The sequence below is a fragment of the Mustelus asterias genome, chromosome 15 (assembly GCF_964213995.1).
Source record: "Mustelus asterias chromosome 15, sMusAst1.hap1.1, whole genome shotgun sequence".
Classification (NCBI taxonomy): domain Eukaryota; kingdom Metazoa; phylum Chordata; class Chondrichthyes; order Carcharhiniformes; family Triakidae; genus Mustelus; species Mustelus asterias.
The window spans coordinates 59,482,186-59,503,605 of record NC_135815.1 but is presented as its reverse complement, the minus strand read 5'-3'; the positions used below and the strand labels follow the sequence as shown (position 1 = coordinate 59,503,605).

At 41.3% G+C, this 21,420-nt stretch overlaps 2 protein-coding genes across 5 annotated transcripts in view; one reads left to right on the top strand and one right to left on the bottom strand.

Annotated features, from left to right (window-relative positions):
• Positions 1-19,669, top strand: part of tfb1m (transcription factor B1, mitochondrial) — a 99,566-nt gene extending 79,897 nt beyond the window's left edge. The window contains exon 9 of the mRNA XM_078229963.1: positions 19,488-19,669. Within this exon, the coding sequence (XP_078086089.1) occupies positions 19,488-19,661 (174 nt within the window). The 3' untranslated portion in view covers positions 19,662-19,669. The remainder of the gene's footprint in view (positions 1-19,487) is intronic.
• LOC144504529 (rho guanine nucleotide exchange factor TIAM2-like) overlaps positions 1-21,420 on the bottom strand; it is a 314,348-nt gene that overhangs the window by 28,897 nt on the left and 264,031 nt on the right. For all 4 annotated transcript variants that reach the window (XM_078229959.1, XM_078229960.1, XM_078229962.1 and 1 more), the window contains 3 exons: positions 11,881-12,060; positions 4,810-4,878; positions 1,021-1,146 (listed from right to left, as the gene is read on the bottom strand). In XM_078229959.1, the coding sequence (XP_078086085.1) occupies positions 1,021-1,146; positions 4,810-4,878; positions 11,881-12,060 (375 nt within the window). The remainder of the gene's footprint in view (positions 1-1,020; positions 1,147-4,809; positions 4,879-11,880; positions 12,061-21,420) is intronic.

The window sequence follows — 21,420 nt, the reverse complement described above, 5'->3', positions numbered from 1 at the left end:
AGTAAAAAGGCAGGTTCATCATCACCTCTTCATTGGCCATTAGGGACAAATCCGAGCTATGTCAGTGACGTTTTATGAATCACAGAATCTTTACAGTGCAGAGGGAGACAATTCAGCCCATCAGGTCTGAACTAACCCTTTGAAAGAACATTCCACCTAGGCCCACTCCACTGTCTTATTACCGTAACCTTGCACATTCTTTCTTTTAAGATAGCAATCCAACTCTCTTGAATGTGCAAGACAGCACTGTCAATCCAGGTTTCAGGAAACTACACTACTCAGTGTACATGTCTATTTCAGCTGGCAGCACATTATCAATGGACTGACATGAATGAAGGATCAGACTTATTTCAGTAAAAAGGCAGGTCAGTCCAGATAATGATTTCAAGGTTCTGCACAGACCCCCAGAACAATACTAAAGCTACAGTAAATAGTCTCTCAACACCAGGTTATAGGCCAACAGGTTTATTTAGCAGCACAGGCTTTCGGAGTGTTGCCCCTTCATCAGACTCACCTGATCGTTATTACAATGAAATAAAGATTGCAGTAAAAATGAACAATTTAGTTGCAAGGAGACCGGACATCATAACTCAATGAAGATGTCCCCAATTATAAGCCCTGAATTTATTTAAACATGTACATCAATTACCCTAATGTTGTAACTCTGTGAGCAGTGCTATGTCAAATAGGAAATATCATTACTTCCACCACAGAGTTACAAGTGTACATTGCAGCCATTTCTGAATTTTCCTGATCCTGTAAATAAATTGTTCACTTTTTAAAAAAAAATACTCCATTCTTAAAGTACAAAGCCAATGTGTAGAGTGGACAGGGCAAGCCCTTAATCCATCTCTTGCTTGCTCCAAAAAACAATTAAAATTCAAAGTGAATCCAATTCATGATCCTTACAAGAGAGACATTCAAGATCCAAGATGACAAGAAAAGACATGGCACCTGATTTTGGGCTTGATCTGATGCTATATCTTAGCCAATAAATAAATACATAAATTGTTAACTTACTTTAAATTGGGATGGAGTTTCAAGCTTGCTGAAATCAGGTGATAAGGCAATCCCATCGTCAAGTGTCTGCAGAAACATCTTCTGAAACTGGAGCATTTCAGGCAGGCTCCCAAACAATGACTCCATCTGTGAGAACATGGAAACAGAAGTCTAGCATTCTGTTGAAGAAGAAACTCAATCATCTGTCTGTGCATCTTGGGCACAGGAACCATAAATCCAACTGTAGGATGTACGAATGCTTCATTGAGGTTAAATACGGGGCTTGAATTCAATTTCAAATCAACAGCAGAATTTAGCTTGGGACTGTAATAGCCACCAGCAACAACCCAGAACAATTAAAATTAGAAGTAAATTTGCAACCAACATTAAAGCCTACAAACACAAATAATGGGATTGATATGCTGGACCTCACTATGAACAACTCTTAAAATTTTCACTATAGATCTAGACTTCTATACTAAAAGCAACCAAATGCATTGTTGTTACTGGGATATAAAAGAGGTTGAAATGATAACGGCACAATGACTTGTTTAAAAAATAGCTAAAGGGATAACCTGAGATATTACATCAATATTTCATGGGCAAGAATTATTTAGTTACTTCAACAGAGTTGCAGAAATACGAACCCTTAGGTTTGATTCTGTTGGTCTAGTGGCTTATCTTAAAATATGCTATCAGTGCCAATTTCTTCAACTATTATGGTCCAGGCATCTCACTTGAGCCTCAGTAGCAGGAAGGCTCATTTTCTGTTAAGGGCATTTTATGTCACCCCATCTTGTTCTGGGTCAACCTCCCAACCTACTCTACATTGGTAGTGAATGCTTTCATAAGGTCAGAATTGTAGTGTAGCAAGAGGTGGCGGTGACACCAGAGGAATTGATATGAAATCAGATTTGCATATAGTATTTAAGATTTTTGATCTGTCGTCAAAATACTTTTGCTTTGCACGCTCGGTTAAGTAACGATAACGCTGCCAATAGGTGGAACTGAAACATACTTGCACTGAAAATTTCATCTGATTTATATATCACATCACTGTCATCCTGTTGGTCAGCAAACTACCCCCGAGGTTATCTCAACTTGGCTATGGATTCAACTCCAGTTATAATGCAAAAGATTTGATGACCTTTGATGAGTTCATCTTTACAATAACAAAAAGACATGTGATGCAATGTGAGCAAAATGTCACCAAAACATATTCAAGCAAAGTTACCGTCTGCTGTGTCCTGTTTTGGCTTCATGGCCAATGTTTTGCCCTGCTGTGAACTCAATTAAAATAATCCCAAGAGTTCCTCTAATACATTTTTATGATGCTTTTGAAGGTTAAATTTTGAGAGATGGGATGCAATTGGGTTTCTTTCTAACATGTATTCCATCATTCTGTGCATGTATGCAAACACCTGTGAATAAAGGTCCACTGCTCCTTCACACAGTAAGAAGTTTAACAACACCAGGTTAAAGTCTGGACTTTAACCTGGTGTTGTTAAACTTCTTACTGTGTTTACCCCAGTCCAACGCCGGCATCTCCACATCATGACCTTCACACAGTGACAGCTGACAGCCAACAACAAAACTGGAGTCCATAAGCTCTGTGCTGTTCTCTTTACAAGAACTCGATTAATTTATATTACAACAACAACTTGTATTATATAGCACCTTTAAGGAAATAAAACATCCCAAGGTGCTTCTGAAGAGCATTACAACGTAAGATTTGATAGAGTTACATATGGTTTTATAAGGGCAGATGGCCTTATAAAACCATATGTAACTTTACATGATGATCAAAGAAATGCATTTTAAGTTTTTTTTTTAAAGTTTACTTATTAGTGTTACAAGTAGGCTTACATTAACATGGCAATGAAGTTACTGTGAAAATCCCCTCGCCGCCACACTCCAGCACCTGTTCGGGTACACTGAGGGAGAATTTAGCACGGCCAATGCACCTAACCAGCACGTCTTTCAGACTGTGGGAGGAATCTGGAGTACCCAGAGGAAACCCACACAGACATGGGAGAACATGCAGACTCCACAGTGACCCAAACCGGGAATGGGAGGCAGCAGTGCTAGCCACAAAGGAGCATCTTAAAGGGGGAATGAGAGTTAGAGAGATAGAGAGAGCATGAGGGAGAGAATTCCAGAGCTTAGGGAAGTTGATAGCATGACCACCAATGCAAGAGTCGGGAATACTAGGGAGGCCAGAATTGCAGATGTCTTGAGCGGGTTGTGGGGCTGAAGGAGATTACAGAGATAGGGAGAGATCATGGAGGTATTTGAAAACAAGGATGAGAAACTTAAAATTGACGTTTGCTTCAGCAGCCAAGGTAGATCAGCGAACACAGGTGTGATGGGTGAATGGGGGTTGGTGTAAGCAGAGGTTTGGATGTCCTCAAGTTTATGCAGGGTGGAAAGTGTGTAGCCAGCCTGGAGTGCTTTGGAGTAGTCAAGTGTATAGGTAATAAAGGTTTGGATGAGGTTTCAGCAGCAGATGGGCTAAATAGTGGCGGTGGGAATATCAGAAATTCCGGTCTTAGTGATTGCATGAATATGTGGTCAGAACCTCATCTTGGGGTCAATGGTGAGACCATGGTTGTGATCATTCTGATTTAGTCTCAGATGGTTCGGAGGGAGAGAAATGGAGTCGGTAACATAGGAGCAGAATTTGTATCAGGAACCAAAGACAATAGATTTGGCATTCTCAATGTTTAACTTTAGGAAATGACTGTTCATCCAGAATTGGATGTCAGACCAGCAGTTTGATCATTTAACAACAGTGTTAAATGCTGTGTTTTTGGCTGATGTTGCTGATAGCAGCATGTGATAGGAAGGGACCCAGGATAGATCCTGGGGGAAACAGAGATAGCTGTGGGGCATTGAAGGTGATTCTACGAATACAATTAGATGGATAGGAATGGAACCAGGTGAGCGTCATCAAAATTAATGTGGTTGCAATGAAGGGGTGTTGGAGGAAGATGGTGTTATGATCTGTGTCAAAGGCTGCAGAAAGGTCAAGGAGAACATGGAGGGATAATTTGCCTTTGTAATAATCGTTTGTGACTTTGATCAGATTTGGTACCATGACAGAAGCAGATTGGATAGATTCAAACCATAGGAGTTCCAGGAAAGATGGGCATGAATTTGGATGGCAATCCCCAAGATCACGGATTTGAGAGGAAAGGGATTTTGGAAATGGGGCAGTAGTCAGCAAGGTAAATGGGGTCAATGGTTGATTTTTTGAAGTGAGGGGCAATGACAGTGGATTTGAAGCAGAGGGGACTGCACCTGCACAGAGAGAAACATTCACATATCAATAAAGGGAAAACATTGAAACAAGAACAGAAAATGCTGGAAAATCTCAGCAGGTCTTGCAGCATTTGTGGAGAGAGAAAATAGAATTAACGTTTCAAGTCTGGATGACTCTTCTAAAAGTAAAGTTTATTTATTAGTCACAAGTAAGGCTTACATTAACACTGCAATTAAGTTACTGTGAAATTCCCCTAGTCGCCACATTCTGGCACCTGTTCGGGTCAATGCACCTAACCAGCACATCTTTCAGACTGTGGGAGGAAACCGGAGGACCCGAAGGAAACCCACGCAGACAAGGAAGAACGTGCAGACTCCGCACAGGCAGTGACCCAAGCTGGGAATCGAACTCGGGTCCCTGGCACTGCGAGGCAGCAGTGCTAACCACTGTGCCAGATAATAAATAGATGCAGTGAATGAGAGAAGCATTGGCCTTAAACTACATTACAACAAGAGTTCTGAAAATAAGTTAACATGCAGACACCATACCTCATCCTGTGTTAGGAAAGTCTCATTATGTAGGGGATCCAGATATACTTCAAACAGACAGCTTAGATCCTGCAAAAGATAGATACTATTATCCAAGAATACTGAAGTTAACTGATTTTGTATTATATTCATTTGTTCCAGCATTACTGAGTACTTCACTGCATCATCCTTTTAACCATCTTAAACAGGCTCTGGGTATTAGTGTTTTATTTACCATATAGAATTGAAACATAACTGTTTTTCCTCAATGCCAAAACTGCCTAATACTGCTATAAAGAAACATTTCCACTTGTGATCATTATGGAAAATGTATTTAAAAAGTGACATTAGAGAATTCTACAGTACAATCCACAATTAATTGCATCTCTATACAAGAAAAATATAAACTAACTATTTGACTTTGGCTGCTGAAATACCACTTAAGTCTTCAAAGGGCGCTGTCATCTGTAAATATTCCATCTCCATATATTAAAACAAAACAGGAAACCAGCTTTGATATCTCTGGGATCTGGATTCAGGACCAGTTCAACCTGAAAGAATTAAAGTCTCTGTCCTCTGGATATGGGGATCCAATGTGAGCTGAGGTTCGGTAGAGTTAATTCAGTTCCTGCGGGGGAAGGGTCTCCATATAACAGTGTTCCTAATTTGGCACAAATTGACAATCTCACTCATAGAAGACATAGGATGATTGATATTGGATATGGAATAAGGATGACACTGATATAACTGGGGGACTCATTTGAAGTTTGATGACATGTTGTTAGGGTAGAGTAGAGGATGCTTTCCTATGCATTTGTTCATGCTGACTTAACGAAGAGTGCTTACTATCATCATTGCTGACCATGATGAGCACAAGAAAAGGAAAGGTTTGACATTAGCAAATCAAAACAGCTATTCAGATGAGAGATAGCTGGAAAATTTAATCATGTCACTCCCTGTAATTGGAAAATACAACCTAATAAAGATGCTTTAGCAGCTCAAAACCTGAGAAAAATACATAAACTGAAAGGTAAAACATTTTCAATAGTCTTTGGATTTTATATTTTTCAACAACTATCAATATACACTCAAGTTTTTCAGTACAGAATCAAAGAGAATTATAAGTTAGAACAATGGGTTCAAATCTAGCCCAGACTGAGGGATGTAAGACTCCTTTGTGTGCTGGTTGTAAGGGTCTTATCTGGATTGGACCCAAAATACAAAGATGTTCTAATTTTGCAATCTCACTCATGAGCCGATAGAATGACTGCTGTGGAAAATGCCACGCTGGTATAGTAATAATGCTCTTTTGAAATTGGAACTGAATTTTTTTTATTGAGCAGATGAAGTTTGATTCCACATCTAACTGCTACACACAACATTCAGGTTCTTGATGCTAACAAAGGATACATGAAGCTCTATTTAATATTAATATCCAACACTTTTATGAGCTCATCTATAAAAAGTCAAAAAGCTAATTTGTTCTAGGCACTCATGCATTAATGATTAAAAACTAATGGTGGCTCTGTGCAACTATTTTGTGTGTTACTGCACTAATACATTGTCTATTAAAGTAGTTGGTAATTTCTGCATTTACTCAGTAAAGCTGCGGGTTTCTGGCCTGTTTGGTCACAAGGGAGAGTGAATACTTTGCAGAGGGAAAGTGTGAAGATTTGAGGACAAGTTAAACACATGCCAATGCTTAAACATTAATTTACAAAGCAACTGGTAAAGAGCAAAGGTAGGGAGTAGACTGACCCATTTTTACTGTATTGAAATATTAGACAAGAGAAAAGTTTTGCACAGAATGAAACAAAAAGAGCAATTCTACAGCAACTTTATTTTCACTGATGGGCAGGAAGTTAGTAGAGCAATGAAATACAGATAAGAATACAGAGGATATACTGTGTTCATCTTCCTAGAGCCCGGTTTTAAAAATCTTAGGCAATGAGCTGAGACTCAGAGGCCTGGAGAGCAGAAGGTCGTCATGGTGATGACTCACAGGGGAAGGAAAATCCTGCTGTGAGGGATTGAGTGGAAAAACAAATTAGGCACAGACTACTGAATTTTAAGAAATATGAATATAGATGGTTCTGAATTATGGAATATGAGAAGCAAAACAAAATATAAAGATTGAAAATGTAATATAAGAGGCAAAGAGAAAACAAGAAAATTAGCAGAAAAAATGAATGAATACATAACCAGAATAACAGATGAGAAAATGCAACCAGAGGTAGACACAACGTAAAACAAATATGAAAAGGGGGAAAAATATGAAGAGAAAACAAATATTTAAAATATTGAAGGAAAATGACAGTGGAACTACCCACAAGTTGTAATGTGGAGAAGACTGGATTGCTGAGCAGGGTGACATTAGAACAATGGATAGTCACACATGGTTACAAGTTGTTGATCTCATTATGGGATGTAAATGTCAAATCACAACAGTAAACTCAAGCTGTTGGCAACCATTGTCTGAAACCTGCAATCAGAATTCAGCCTTATAACTACGCCCAGATGTTTTTAAATGTCTACTGTTTGAGGATAAGCAAGAGTGATGGAAGACACAAAGTGCCTTGCATAGTTGATGAGTGATTATATCTGTGCTGATGATTAACCAGTGTGATGCAATCACAGCTGATCATCGGGAAATAGAAAGCAAATATTCATACACATCACATGCACCAGCTTAAGTCCAATTTTATACCCAGTTCATGATACTGCAAATTTTATTGCAAAAAAGTGATTTAATTTCAATAGGTTGATGTAGAAATTGTATAATACCGGACATCTGCTTGAAAAGCAAAAAAAGTCCTGGGATTCTTGATTATAGTAAAGTTATGGTGCTTTAACATAGGCATTCTAATGGCGAGGTGGGTGGTTAGTCATATTATTCATCACCATCATTTTGTTCAATGCATATTTGCTTCACTCCTTAGATGTTGAAGCAACCTTTAATTGAGCTGATGGAGGAGGCGCTGAGATCAATAGGATTTAATAAAAACTTGATTAAGTTGGTCTTCTTTATTTGCACTCTCACGGCTCCATGTATAAACAGTAAGAAGTTTAACAACACCAGGTTAAAGTCCAACAGGTTTATTTGGTAGCCAAATAAACCTGTTGGACTTTAACCTGGTGTTGTTAAACATCTTACTGTGTTTACCCCAGTCCAACACCGGCATCTCCACTCCATGTATAAATGCACTACTCATTAATTTTTCTCTTTCATGATGCCTGCAAAATTGCTCTACAGAACACCTCCTCCTTTAAATCTCAAGTCACAGGATCTCTACAGTGCTGGAGGAGGACATTCAACCCATCAAACCTGCACCAACAACAATCCTACCCAGGCCCTATCCCTTTAACCCCAAGTATTTACCCTGCTAGTCGCCCTGACACGAAGGATCAATTTTGCTTGTTCCAATCATCCTAACCCACACATCTTTGGAGTGTGGGAGGAAACTGGAGCACCCAGAGAAAACCCGTGCAGACACAGGAAGAATGTGCAAACTCCATACAGACAGTCATCCATAATCAGAATTGAACGCGAGTCCCTAGCGCTGTGAGGCTGCAGTGCTAACTACTGTGCCACCGCACACACGTCAATTTTGATACTTATAGCATTTAGCTAGTGGTTTCACTGCCCCCTTGCCCTGTCCACTGCAGCCCCCTATCCCTCCAACCCAGGCCTACTGGCCTGGTCCTGGTGAGACTTTGAAGTCCAACTCCATCACTGCTCACTTCCCTCTGGGACTGGCTGCAGTCCCAGCATTGGCCACCATTCCCCATGATCTGCTGGGACTGGAGAACTGCTGACCATCTGACTAGCCAATAGCTCAGGGAAGTGGGACTTTCTTCTCCCAATGGACGCGATAATCCCGCTCAAGCCAAATGGGGTGACAGCCATTAAATGGCGCAGGGTGAGCAGGCCAAGCAGGAGTGGACTTGTTCTCAATGCTTCCAACCCCATGGAGTTTCTGCCCCCAAAAGTTTAGTGATAGTGGGATTATCCTGGACTGAAGAACTGCTTCACTGTAGCCAATGGAGTTTATATCTAACAGCTCCAGGACTTCTCTTTCCAGTGCTAAGGACACAGACAGACAGTCCCTAATAAATGCTTTATAACAGCAAGAAATAGATTGTTTGGCTTAATTTTGCATTATTGACAGTTTTACAAGTGAGAGAGGATTTCATGTCTTATTTATAGCTCAGCCCTGCAGAGATCAGTATAACCCATTGACTAACTTAATGTAATCCCCTCAAGGTTTATAAAGAGGGCTGTCCCAATTCAGGTCATGTGTTGATGCAATTAAATAACTTCACTAGATATGCTGACTTTTAAATGATGTCTTGAATCCACAGGAGATTAACATCATGGGTCCTACTGGCTGATTTTGTAGCTCCTGTGTCAATTTCAGGGAAGCACTGATAGGTGAATATTTTTTACCTGGGCTATTACTGTCTCAGAGTTAATGCATGTTGCTCAAACCAACAACAATGTTGTGGTTAATACAACCATAATCCAAACAGACAAACTATTAGATGACTCCATGAAACAATGTCCTCAGTTGTACAAATATAACGGGTACACAGTACAAGATCTGAAAATTAGCAATCTAAAGCAGAGATCAGAGAACACAAAAGCAGACTTGACTAAATTAATCTAAACGTTATGGAGAAAGAGACTCCAGTGAGGTTACATGAGCCAGCAGAGGTGACCGGACCAGTATTACTCCCAACAAATGAAGCATCTCCACACACATCTCCTCCCTAAGTATCTGCTGCTGAGCAGGTAGATATGGTGCCAGCTGTTTCCTCAGCATTTGTCCAGATCTCATGAGCACATCATCTGTGCCTTTTTGGGGATTTGGGAAATTTTTGCAAGATGAACCGATTTCTACAGTCAGCTGATATTTCATATACCAATTGAGTGTTCAGATGGAAAGATAGGCCATAGAATAATGGAACATTAAATGGAAATTCCATCAAAAAAAGAAGATGCAAGGGTTAGACTGCGGCCCAGAAATTTGGGTGGATGGTGACGCAGAGCACATTTCCGGCACCTAAATAACGAGATCTAAGATGCCCCAGATATTGGACCTCATTATAAAGAAGCTGATGTGGCATCAAAGTCAGCCGGTGGAGAACTGTGTTATATCACTGCTAAAATCACACAGGCCCTGTAGCAAATGGTTCATAGGTTAATAAATCGTGGGGAGGGGGGCTAATCAGGAGTTTGGAAGAGAAGTGATTGGCAGAGAAGGCCAGGATGAGTGGAGGACTGCCCAGGAAGGGAAGCACTGAAGATTAGGAACAGCAGAGATCATGAACCGACGATCACATTTACAACAGATGGTTCATTTAATGTGAGGTTGGGAAGAGTACTCATGCTCTGCTCCTCCCAGCACCACCTTCAGATAAATTATTCATTCTTTGTTGCAGGCGATCCCTTGGGTTGTTAACCTGAATGTGACATGCTGGCTGCCTCAGGGCAAGTCAATTTTGGGAAGGTTTATTTGCATATGCAAAGGATCCAATGTCAGCTTCAGGTGTGGTTAAAAGCATCTATTCTTTCCTTTCCAGTATGCTATGTGGTGTACTCCCAGGTAGAAATGCGTGTGTGTTTTCTGTTTGGAATATCATGAGTTTAGTAAGCCAGTCAGCCTGGCCAATCAGTGAAGTTCCCACAACACAAAATGCCCTAATTAAACACAAAATTGTCATCTCACAGAACCCACCGTAACTGCCTTGGGAAATGGAGAAATAGCATACTAAAACTACAATCCATTTTTTATATATATATACTCAACAACTTTCAGCTGGCACATCATTATATGGCTTCCAAAGTATTTGCAGCATAAAAAGGCACCAAATTATAATTCCCTGAGCCATCAATTAGACTGTATTAGATCAGGTCCCCTTCCCCCTCAAGATGGTGGACTGAGCATCAGAGGAGGAAACAATGAATAGGTTATTCTGCCTTTATGGTCTTAGCTTTCAAAAGTCAGGATATGCAAAAGATAAATGTAATTAATGTTGGGAAAGATGACTACAAGCAAATACTTTAAATTGTAGCACTGTGGTAAAATTGTGGCATTTGTTGGGATTGGAGTACAGTTTTGAGACTGCCTGATGGTTTAGTGTAATGGTGGGTAACCTGTGGCCCAGGAGCCACATGCAGCCCATCTAGGTTCTGAGTGTGGCCCACGAGACAATTTTGTTGGCTGTTGTCAATATGCACAGTCACCACATCCTGTAGATTTCTGTCCAAGTAGTGTTTTCCTACCAGTTTGACTGAAGTGATACGCACATAAAGCAAGGGCAAGTGAAGTGAGGTGTATGCAGATTGCACACAACATTGACCTTGAGAGTGCTGTGCTCCCTTTATGTCCAAAGTGTAAATATTTATTTTGTTTAAAATTTGAAGTTGATAGTTTTATTAACATTTGAATGATTAAATATTTTCTATAACTCATTATGAGATATTTGGCATATAGTTAAAGTTACTGTGAAATTAAGAAATGTATTTAACCTTATTCATGGGGTTGTGGTTAGTGAACAAGCCTAATTTCAATCCTGCAGCCCACTGAGATGAAGGAGGCCCTCTGATTAGCCTAGGTTGCCTATCACTGCTTTAGAGAGTGTAGCACTAAGAACTACAGACAACAGTGTTCAGACACAAGTCTGTACCTTCTTGGGGTATCAAATTCAAATCACCTGGATTAGGTTTTGAAATAACAACTATGGTTTCCATTCCCGATTATCATCTAGGAACACTTGCTGGAAATTCCCGATTATCATCAAGGAACTCTTGCTGGAAAAATTACATGCTGGAAGTTAGATAAGGAAAGAATCAGCTCGGTTGTTACTGACTGTATGTCGAAGTATATAGATATGGATGAGACGCTCGAAGATTTCTGTAGCTGTGGAATCATTCCTCAGCATGAGTCAGTGGCATAATAAGATGAAGGAGACACATTAAGAAATTGACAAATATCTTATTTGATGGCAAAGTATGGGCTACTCATTTTATAAAGCTTAACTTAATTAACAAGGATACATGCACGCCATCAATTTAACCTTCATACGTACCTTCACATAGGACTTCTCTGTATCTATAAGTTCATGGATAACTTTCCGAAGTCTCTCTGCATCAGAGAGGTGTCGTGCTAGTGGCCTCAAATGTTGATCAAGGTTCCCTTTCTGCCCATCCATATCAGGTGGTTGCAGTTCATATAAACTCCGACAGAATGTAGAAACCTGCTCTGCACTCTAGAGAAAGGGAGAAAAGATACGGTAAACAAAACCAACTAATTGACTAGTTAACTGAACTTTCACCATTTCAGATTCTAGTCTTGTATTAGACTATTTGAAAACAATAAAGAAAATTGGAATTACTGGGGAGAAATGTATTATTTGATTTCATGGCAAAAGAAGAAGAATAGCTTAAGTAAGGTCTTAGAATGCAGAGGTCTGATGCCTGAACTTTGCTAAATTAGGTAATCCTAGCCAATGTGGATTCCAAATAATGTGCTACCAAATAATGTGCTACCAAATGTGCTACCAAATAAACCTGTTGGACTTTAACCTGGTGTTGTTAAACTTCTTACTGTGATTCAAGGCAAAGCAGCAATAGTTGTGGTTTCTATTATTCAAAAAGCTCTGCTGAAAGTGAAGGTGTGCAGCTGGGTGGATGTCTGGCTCAACTGTGATGCATGGAAAATCTTGCCAACACTCCATTTAAAATTCATGCATAAATAGTGAATGCGTTACATACGGAAGTGCAATCAGCAAAGAGTCAACATCTTCATGCAAAAGAGGAGAGGATAAAGGAACAAAGTCCTCTGCTTTGGACCATCTCAGTTTAATTTCAGTGAAAATCCATTGCTCAATTAAAAAAAACTCTTCAATGAATAAAATAGCCTTCCGTATTTTCTCTGAATTAGCTTACTGAAATTATTTTGCGTAGTTTTAAAACTGGCACTATGTACAAAATGGAAAGATGATCTTAAAACTTCCTAGATCAAAACAAAGGTGAGTTGCAACAATCAATCCCCATTACATTCTCTTTACCTTTAATTCCTTTTCACAAAGCTGAAATAATTTCTGTTTCTTCATACCTTGAACCCACTGAATATTTAATACAATGAAGGCAAATAAATACCTGGGTGAGAATTGGACCCCAGCCTCTGAATATCCACATTAGTTTATCACTGTCCTGATCTGTACTTCATAGACAAAGGCAATGAAATTCATTCAGTGCTGTGTGGAGAGAAACTAACAGTTCCACACCACACCCTGAGTAAATAGTACCCTTGGGAGTTGAGTCTTTTGTGCATCAAATCAAGGTGCGTGTTCCACTGAATATCCAATAACCTAGCAGATGTAACATGAAAAATTTATGAATCAAAGCCAAGTGAGTTAAGTATTATGGGGTGTGGGGAGATTTCCTCTATAAACAGAGTATGAAGAATATGTTACATTCTCTGGTACATATAGCTAACAGAAGAAATTTGACCACTACCCCCTGTAGCATTACAAGTCTTTCCCATTCGAAGAATAGTACTAGAACTGCAGATGATCATTACAGTAACACAATTAAATTTGTGACACAAGTCTTCAGTAACAATTAGAGAAAGGAACAGCAAGAAATAATATTCATCAAAAAATGACTCAGTTCAGTCATAATAATTAGAATCTAATTAAGGCCAGCTGTGCTAAATTTAATTGTTTAATGCACAATGTTCTTCCATCTTGCCTCACTATTTTTCACCTCTCTTCTCTTGCTGATGCACAGCATGTGCTCCAGCTCCTTTTACAACTCAAATAGTTGGTAATCAAATACATGAGGGTGGTGGGTGAATTTGCCTCCAAAAGTCCCCAAAATGCACAGGAAAATTCAATCAAAAGGCAACCAATCAGACAAAAGTCCCCCCCCCCCCCCCCCAACCCCCAATATATGGAATTGGCATTCTGTAAGGAGCTGCTTCTCCAATCACAAGGTGTTTCTCTTCCAAGCTTGCTGTTGATAGGCTGCTGAGCAGGAAAATGGGAAACAAGCAGCCTGTGACTTGAGGGGTAACGAGCAGTGGGAATCTGAATTGCAGCACTCAGTCCGGGGCGGCAAGGCAGTGGTTACAGCGGTGGGACACGGCAAGGGCATGGATGGGAGGGGGGACACAAGGAAGCAGGTACCACAGGGGAAACAGCGAGGGAACGGCTACAGAAAAGAGAGGCTGCGAAGGAGGGGAGAGGGCAAGAGAACAGTTTTAACCGGTCAACAAAGGAATACTCACCTATCTGGGTGCCAGAAAAAGCATGAAATCTCAGGACACGGGCTCGGTCATTTATGACCAAGATGAGGAGAAACTTCCTTACTCAGAGGGGGAGTAGAATTATAGAACCTGTAGAATTTTCTACCAAAGAAGGCTCGAAAGCCAAGTCACTGAATATATTTAAGAAAGAAATTGATATATTTCTTGATTCTAAAAGTGTCAGGGGGTATGGGGAGAATGTGGGAGTCTGGTGTTGAGAGAAGATCAGAGATGATCACATTGAATGGTGGAGCAGGCTCCAAGGCCGAATGTTCTATTCCTGTTCCTACTTTCAATGTTTCTATGAAGTCGCTAAGGTAATAAATTCTTTGGAAATAAATGTGTAGACTCAAAAGTACAGCTGTATAAGCTTAGGAGCGAGTGAGAAAAAATGTAGTGGATGCTATTGTAACGAACACTGTGCTAACTGGATAATGTAATACTGAAACAGTTTTATTTCAAAATAAATATTTGAATTTATGTGTTATAACATCTCAAAACATTTCAATATTGTGACGGACTTGATGTGTAGTGACTGCGTTAGAGGACAAACATGCAACCATTTTGCTTATAATAAGATCTCAAACAGTAATGAACAACTTCCATTTTTGTAGTGCTTTTAATCTCAGGATATTCCAAAGTGGTTTACAGTCAATGAAATGCTTTCAAATGTAGTCACTGTTGTAATGAAGGTAAATGGTCAATTTGGGAGAATCTTGGACTAGGGAATATAATCTGAAAATTAGAACCGGGGGAGGGGGCATTCTCCCAGCCCACTGCATTGCTTTTATAGCTCAGCGGGCAAGACTCGAGCGGAGGCCGTTTTGCAGGCTCCCCGCTGGGTGACACAGCCTCCATGCATCTCCAGCAGCCGGATTTCTGGTGCCGTCAGCTCCACGCCAGAAATCAGCGCCAGAATTATTTAAGTGCTAATTTTAATATATTTTAAATATCATAAATAATCCCAGATCTTTCCGAAGTGAAATTAGGAAACGCTTCTACATTCAAAGGGTAATGAAGAGAGTTCCAAAATTTTGGAACTCTCTTCTGCAAACAGCAATTGAACCATTAGCTATGAGAAAGAGGCCATTCGGCCCACTGTGTGCCTGCACCGGCCAGAAAAGTGAAAAAATAAACTTGCCATTCATTTGAATCATAATTAATATTAGATGAGTACCAATACTAGATGAATACTAATGCTGGATCAATTGCTAAATTTGAATCTTGAGATTGTGGTCTGAGATGCAGTAAAATGGGTAGTAACTGCCCAATTAAAATGTTCCAGCTTCATGCATATACAGCAAAAACACATTAGCCAGGATGTTATGACCCTGCCACAGAGTGTCGCCCCCAGTGGATGCAGCAAGTCATTTAAATCCCCATTTGGTTTGTGGGACCATAACATCCCACCGGTCGGGAGGAGCTTTCAAATTCTGGCCATTAGCTACAACCTTACCAGTCCATGGAAGGTGTGTTCAGGGAGATGAACTGGGTGTTAGTTATTTCAAAAACATTTTACGTTGCTAACTTATGTCTATTGCTTCGTTACTCCAATTTAAATATCTAGTATCTAGGAAATTAATGCATTTCTTCTGTGTTGTACCTTTAAGTATAATGGAGGAATCATGATTATTGATGATTTTATTTCTAATTCTGCTTCTGCATAAGTTTAAGTTGTATCTACATGGTCGGACAGAATATAAAGGAAGAGATAATGAAGGCTTGTCAGAAAGATGCAGCAATAATCATAAGGAATTTTAATCTACGTATAGACTGGAAAAATCAGATTGACAAATGTGACCCAAGTGAGGAGTTCACAGAGTGTTTTTGGGATAGTTTCTTAGAACAGTGCATGCTAGAGCATGCAGGGAAGAAGCTGTTCTTGAGTCGGTTGGTACGTGACCTCAGACTTTTGTATCTTTTTCCCGAAGGAAGGAGGTGGAAGAGAGAATGTCCGGGGTGTGTGGGGTCCTTAATTATGCTGGCTGCTTTGCCAAGGCAGAGTCAATGGATGACAGGCTGGTTTGCGTGATGGATTGGGCTACATTCACGACCTTTTGTAGCTTATTATGGTCTTGGGCAGAGCAGGAGCCATACCAAGCTGTGATACAACCAGAAAGAATGCTTTCTATGGTGCATTTGTAAAAAGTTGGCGAGAGTCGTAACTGACATGCCAAATTTCCTTAGTCTTCTGAGAAAGTAGAGATGTTGGTGTCGGCATGGGGGGACCAGGACAGGTTGTTGGTGATCTGGACACCTAAAAACTTGAAACTCTCGACCATTTCTACTTCGTCCCTGTTGATGTAGACGGGGGCATATTCTGCGCTACGCTTCCTGAAGTCGATGACAATCTCTTTCATTTTGTTGACATTGAGGGAGATATTATTGTCATCGCATCAGTTCACCAGATTCTCTATCTCATTCCTGTACTCTGTCTCATCATTGTTTGAGATCCGACCCACTACACTGGTGTCATCAGCAAACTTGAAAATAGAGTTGGAAGGGAATTTGGCCACACAGTCATAGGTGTACAAGGAGTATAAATGGGGGCTGCATACACAGCCTTGTGGGGTACCAGTGTTGAGGATGGTTGTGAAGGAGGTGCTGTTGCCTATTCTTACTGATTGTAGTCTGTGGGTTAGGAAGTTCAGGATCCAGTTGCAGAGGGAGGAGCTGAGGCCCAGGCCACGGAGTGGATACATACTAGACCTGGTGTTGTGCAAGAGCAGGGTTAAATGATTTTGTCATAGTGAACTCATCCCTGGGATAGTAGTGATCATATGATTGAATTTTACATCGAGTTTGAGGGAGAGGTGAATGGCTCCAAGACTAGTATTTTAAACTTAAATAAGGGCAATGATATGGGAATGAAAACAGAGCGAGCTAAAGTGACCAATTAAAAGATAGGTCAATCGAGATACAGTGAGAGACATTTAAAGGGATATTTCTGAACACAGAATAGTTACACCCGAACGAAAAAGAAAAAATCCAAGGGGAGGACCCACCAAAAGTTAAAGACGGTATCAAAATTAAAGAAAAAGCATATAACTACATAAAGATGGGTGACAGGTTAGACGGTTGGATGAATATAAAGGACAACAAAGAATTACAAAATGATTAATGAGGGGAAAATTAGAGTACAAGGGAAAACTAACTTGAAATATAAGTAAGGGGACGATCTTACCTTTGCGCCCTGCTGGCCGATGGGTGGAGTGAGCCGGTAAGATTGTGAGAAAGCCGAGAAATCAGGTTCATGCCCGATTTCTCGCCTCTCGCGCTCTTACCGGCACCGGATATCCAGCGCAATCAGCCTCGTTTCCATTTCCACGCGTGGCTGAATAAATTATTTTAATTTATTTTAATCTGATTTTACATTGATCTAACGAGCCCAGGATGGAATAGTCCGGGCTCACGTGCTGTGTGACTTCGCCTGGCAGGGTTTGTGGAGGCCATGGAGGAGGCAAGCTCAGAGCAGCAGAGGCCAAATGACAGGTCTCCCTTACTAGAGATCTGCACACATGCAATGATACCCTCTGCTGCTCTCAGCCAGTGTTCGGGCAACTTAAGACTCACCCCCTTCCTTTATTGGTGAGAAACCGTTTCTACTGTTTTTTCATGCACTTGAGTGCATAAGACAGCAGGTTTGAACTCGCCCTAAAACAGATCTGAAACTCTCCTGTTTTCACGCCCGTCCAGGACTTAGAATTGTTTTGGTAAGATCGCCCCTAAGAGTTTCTATAAATAAATAAGAGAGTTAACAAAGTGAGCAGTGGTCCGATAGAAAGTGAGTCTGGGGGATTAATAATGGAAAGTGAGGAGTTGACAGATGAATTGAGCCGGTATTTTGCATTGGACTTCACTATAGATGATACAAGTAACATCCCAGAAATAGGATCGAGACAGGAAATAGGAAATTACAGACCAGTTAGCTTACCAACTGTCACAGGGAAAATGTTGGAAGCTTTTTTAAGATGCTATGACAGTGCATTTAGAAAAATTGAAGGCAAACAGGCATAGTGAACATGGCTTTGTGAGGGGGAAATCCTGCTTAACTAATTTATTGAAGGTCTTTGAAAGAGTCACGTGCTGTTGATAAAGGGGAACAGTTGGATGTATTGTACTTAGGTGTCCAAAAAGCATTTGATAAGCGCCACAAGGGTTTTTGCTCATGGTATACAGGGTAACATTTGATTTGATTTTTTATTGTCACATGTATTAGTATACAGTGAAAAGTATTTTTTTTTGCCCGCTATACAAAGCATACAGACATAGAGGAGGAGAGGCTGTAAAATGCAATGTTACAGTCATAGCTAGGATGTAGAGGCAGATCAACTTAATATAAGATAGGTCCATTCAAAAGTCTGATGGCAGCAGGGAAAAAGCTGTTCTCGAGTCGGTTTGTACATGACCTCAGACTTTTGTCTCCTTTTTCCAACGGAAGAAGATGGAAGAGACTATGTCCAGGGTGTGTGGGTTCCATAACTATGTTGGCTGCTTTTCCGAGGCAGCAAGAAGTGCAAACAGAGTCATGATGAGAGGTTGGTTTAAATGAGACTGGGCTTCGTTCACGATCCTTTGTAGTTTCTTACGGTCTTGGACAGGGCAGGAGCCCTACCAAGCTGTGGTACAACCAGAAAGGATGCTTTCTATGGTGTAAAAGTTTGATGTTTGCTAGTGGGGTCACGTCCAGGGGAGGTAGGAAGAAGTGTCTGAGAGTCGCAGCAGACATGCCAAATTTCCTTAGCCACCTGAGAAAGTAGAGGCGTCGGTGCCAACATATTGACACGGATAGAAGACTGACTAGCTAACAGGAAACAGAGGGTCCTTTTCTGGTTGGAGAATGTAACTAATGGTGTGCCACAGGAAAGAGCTCTTTGCTGTTGGATTATTGACTCCAGCATCTTGCCAATAATTGATGTTAAACCAACTGGCCTATAGTTCCCTGCCTTCTGCCTTTCTCCCTTTTTGAACAAGGGGGTCACATTGGCTATTTTCTAATCTTCTGGTACTGATAATTTAGCGAATTATGAAAAATTTCAACCAATGGGTCCACCATCTCTGCAGCCACTTCCTTAGCGTGCAGTTCATCGGGTCCTGGTGACTTGTCCTACCCTTAGCACTGGTGCTCATGTTGGCCCACTGTACCCATGACTGTAAAAACTCCCAGGCAACAGGCACTGCAATACATAAACCGGAAAGGCTACCACTTGCTCAATTTGGTTTGAAAGCACATAAAACTGATCATTCACTGAGGAGTGATTAAATTAACAAAACAACCTATGGGGACTGATGCTGACACTTGTATGTTTCTCACTGATACTGCAAAGAGGAGACCATCAGGAAAATGGAGGCTGTATTCATTGCTGCTTGTGTTATCACTTACAGGCAGGTGAGAAGGAGATGAAGATTGTGATGGAGGTGCCTGGATCGCAAAAGGGAGGAGCAAGACCCCCAAAACCAAGAGACAATGGGCCTCCTCTGGATACAGGGGATGAGGCTCACAGAGACATCATATGTAGTCAGCTCGCAAGACTCGGCCTACAAAACTTGCATACTTAAATCACCAGGTGAGTGAGAATCAGTGTCGCTGATGGCTCTGCATGTCTAGGGATCTGGAGACTCACATTTGCCATGTTCTCCAATAATCGGTGCCACAGGAACTGGGAGGGCATCCATTGCTGGTGGCTGTGAAAGTAGCAGGCTGCTCTGAGCTTACATGTCAATGGCTCTTTCCAGGGCTCCACTGGGGGCCTCTAAGCAAACTCTCAAGTGTCCATGCACAAATGCATTCATGAGGTTATGCCCTTTTTGCCAAGCCCCACAATGTTGTCAACTTTGACAGAGATCAAGCAACTCAGAAGACCAGAGCACTGGGTTTTGCTAAGATTTCCAGATTCCAACAGATGTAGGGTACCATCAACTCCACTCATGGCTGTAAAAGCTCCCTGGCCACAAGCACTGCAAACCGGAAAGGCTACCACTCGCTCAATGTACAGCTGGTTTGCGAGTACAAAAAACTGATCTTGCAGGTTTGCACCAGGTGCCCATGAACCATCCATGACTCTTGCTGAATGTTCTGTGCTCAGCAAAGGACTCAGTTTTGTCCCCTTCCTTCTTTACCTCAATGAATCTTGGGCTCGGCAAGATGCTGAACTCTTCTTCCATTGCCTCCATCTCCGTGCTCACTTTTTTGGGCAGGAGTCCTCCCTGCTTTCAACAGATCTTTTCACCACCTTCAATATTCTCCCTCTTCCTGGACCCCTCCCTCTGACATATTATCCAATCTTGATCTTTTCATTGACAACTGTAGGCATGGCTTTAGCCACTTCAATTTCTCGGATTCTCTCACCCACTCCACCCTGTCTCCCTTTGAACTTGCTGCACTCCGTTCTCTTAGACTCCATCCTGACCTTGTGATCAAACCTGCTGAGAAGGGTGGTGCTGGTGTTGTCTGGCCTACTGATCTCTACCCTGCAGAGGCTGAGCGCCAACTCTCACACACTTCCTCCAACCTCCCCTGGACGAACATCAAGCCATTGCTTTCTGGACCTCATCACCTCTGGAGATCCTCCACAGCTTCCAACCTCAGTCCCCCAACCCCACACTTCCTGCTTCTCCCTCCTTCCCAAAATCCACAAACAGGGCTCTCCTGGTAGACCCATCATATCAGCCTATTCCTGCACCATGGAACTCATTTCTTCCTATCTTGACCCCATCCTCTCTCACTTTGTCCAGTCCCTTCCCACCTACATTCGTCATTCCTCTGATGCCCTACGTCATACCAACAATTTCCAGTTCCCTGGCCCTAACAGTCTCCTCTTCACTACGGATGTCCAATCCCTCTACTCCTCCATCCCTCGCCAGGATGGTCAGAGGTTTCTCCACTTCTTCCTGGAGCAAAGACCCAAACAATCCCCATTCAGCACCATTCTCCTACGCCTAGCTGAATTTGTTGTCACTCAACAATTTCCCCTTTAACTTGTCTCACTTCCTACAAATAAAAATATGGCCATGGGTAACTGAATGACGTGATGTGGAGATGCCGGCGTTGGACTGGGGTAAACACAGTAAGAAGTTTAACAACACCAGGTTAAAGTCCAACAGGTTTATTTGGTAGCAAAAGCCACACAAGCTTTCGGAGCTCTTAGCCCCTTCTTCAGGTGAGTGGGAATTCTGTTCACAAACAGAGCTTATAAAGACACAGACTCAATTTACATGAATAATGGTTGGAATGCGAATACTTACAACTAATCAAGTCTTTAAGAAACGAAACAATGTGAGTGGAGAGAGCATCAAGACAAGCTAAAAAGATGTGTAT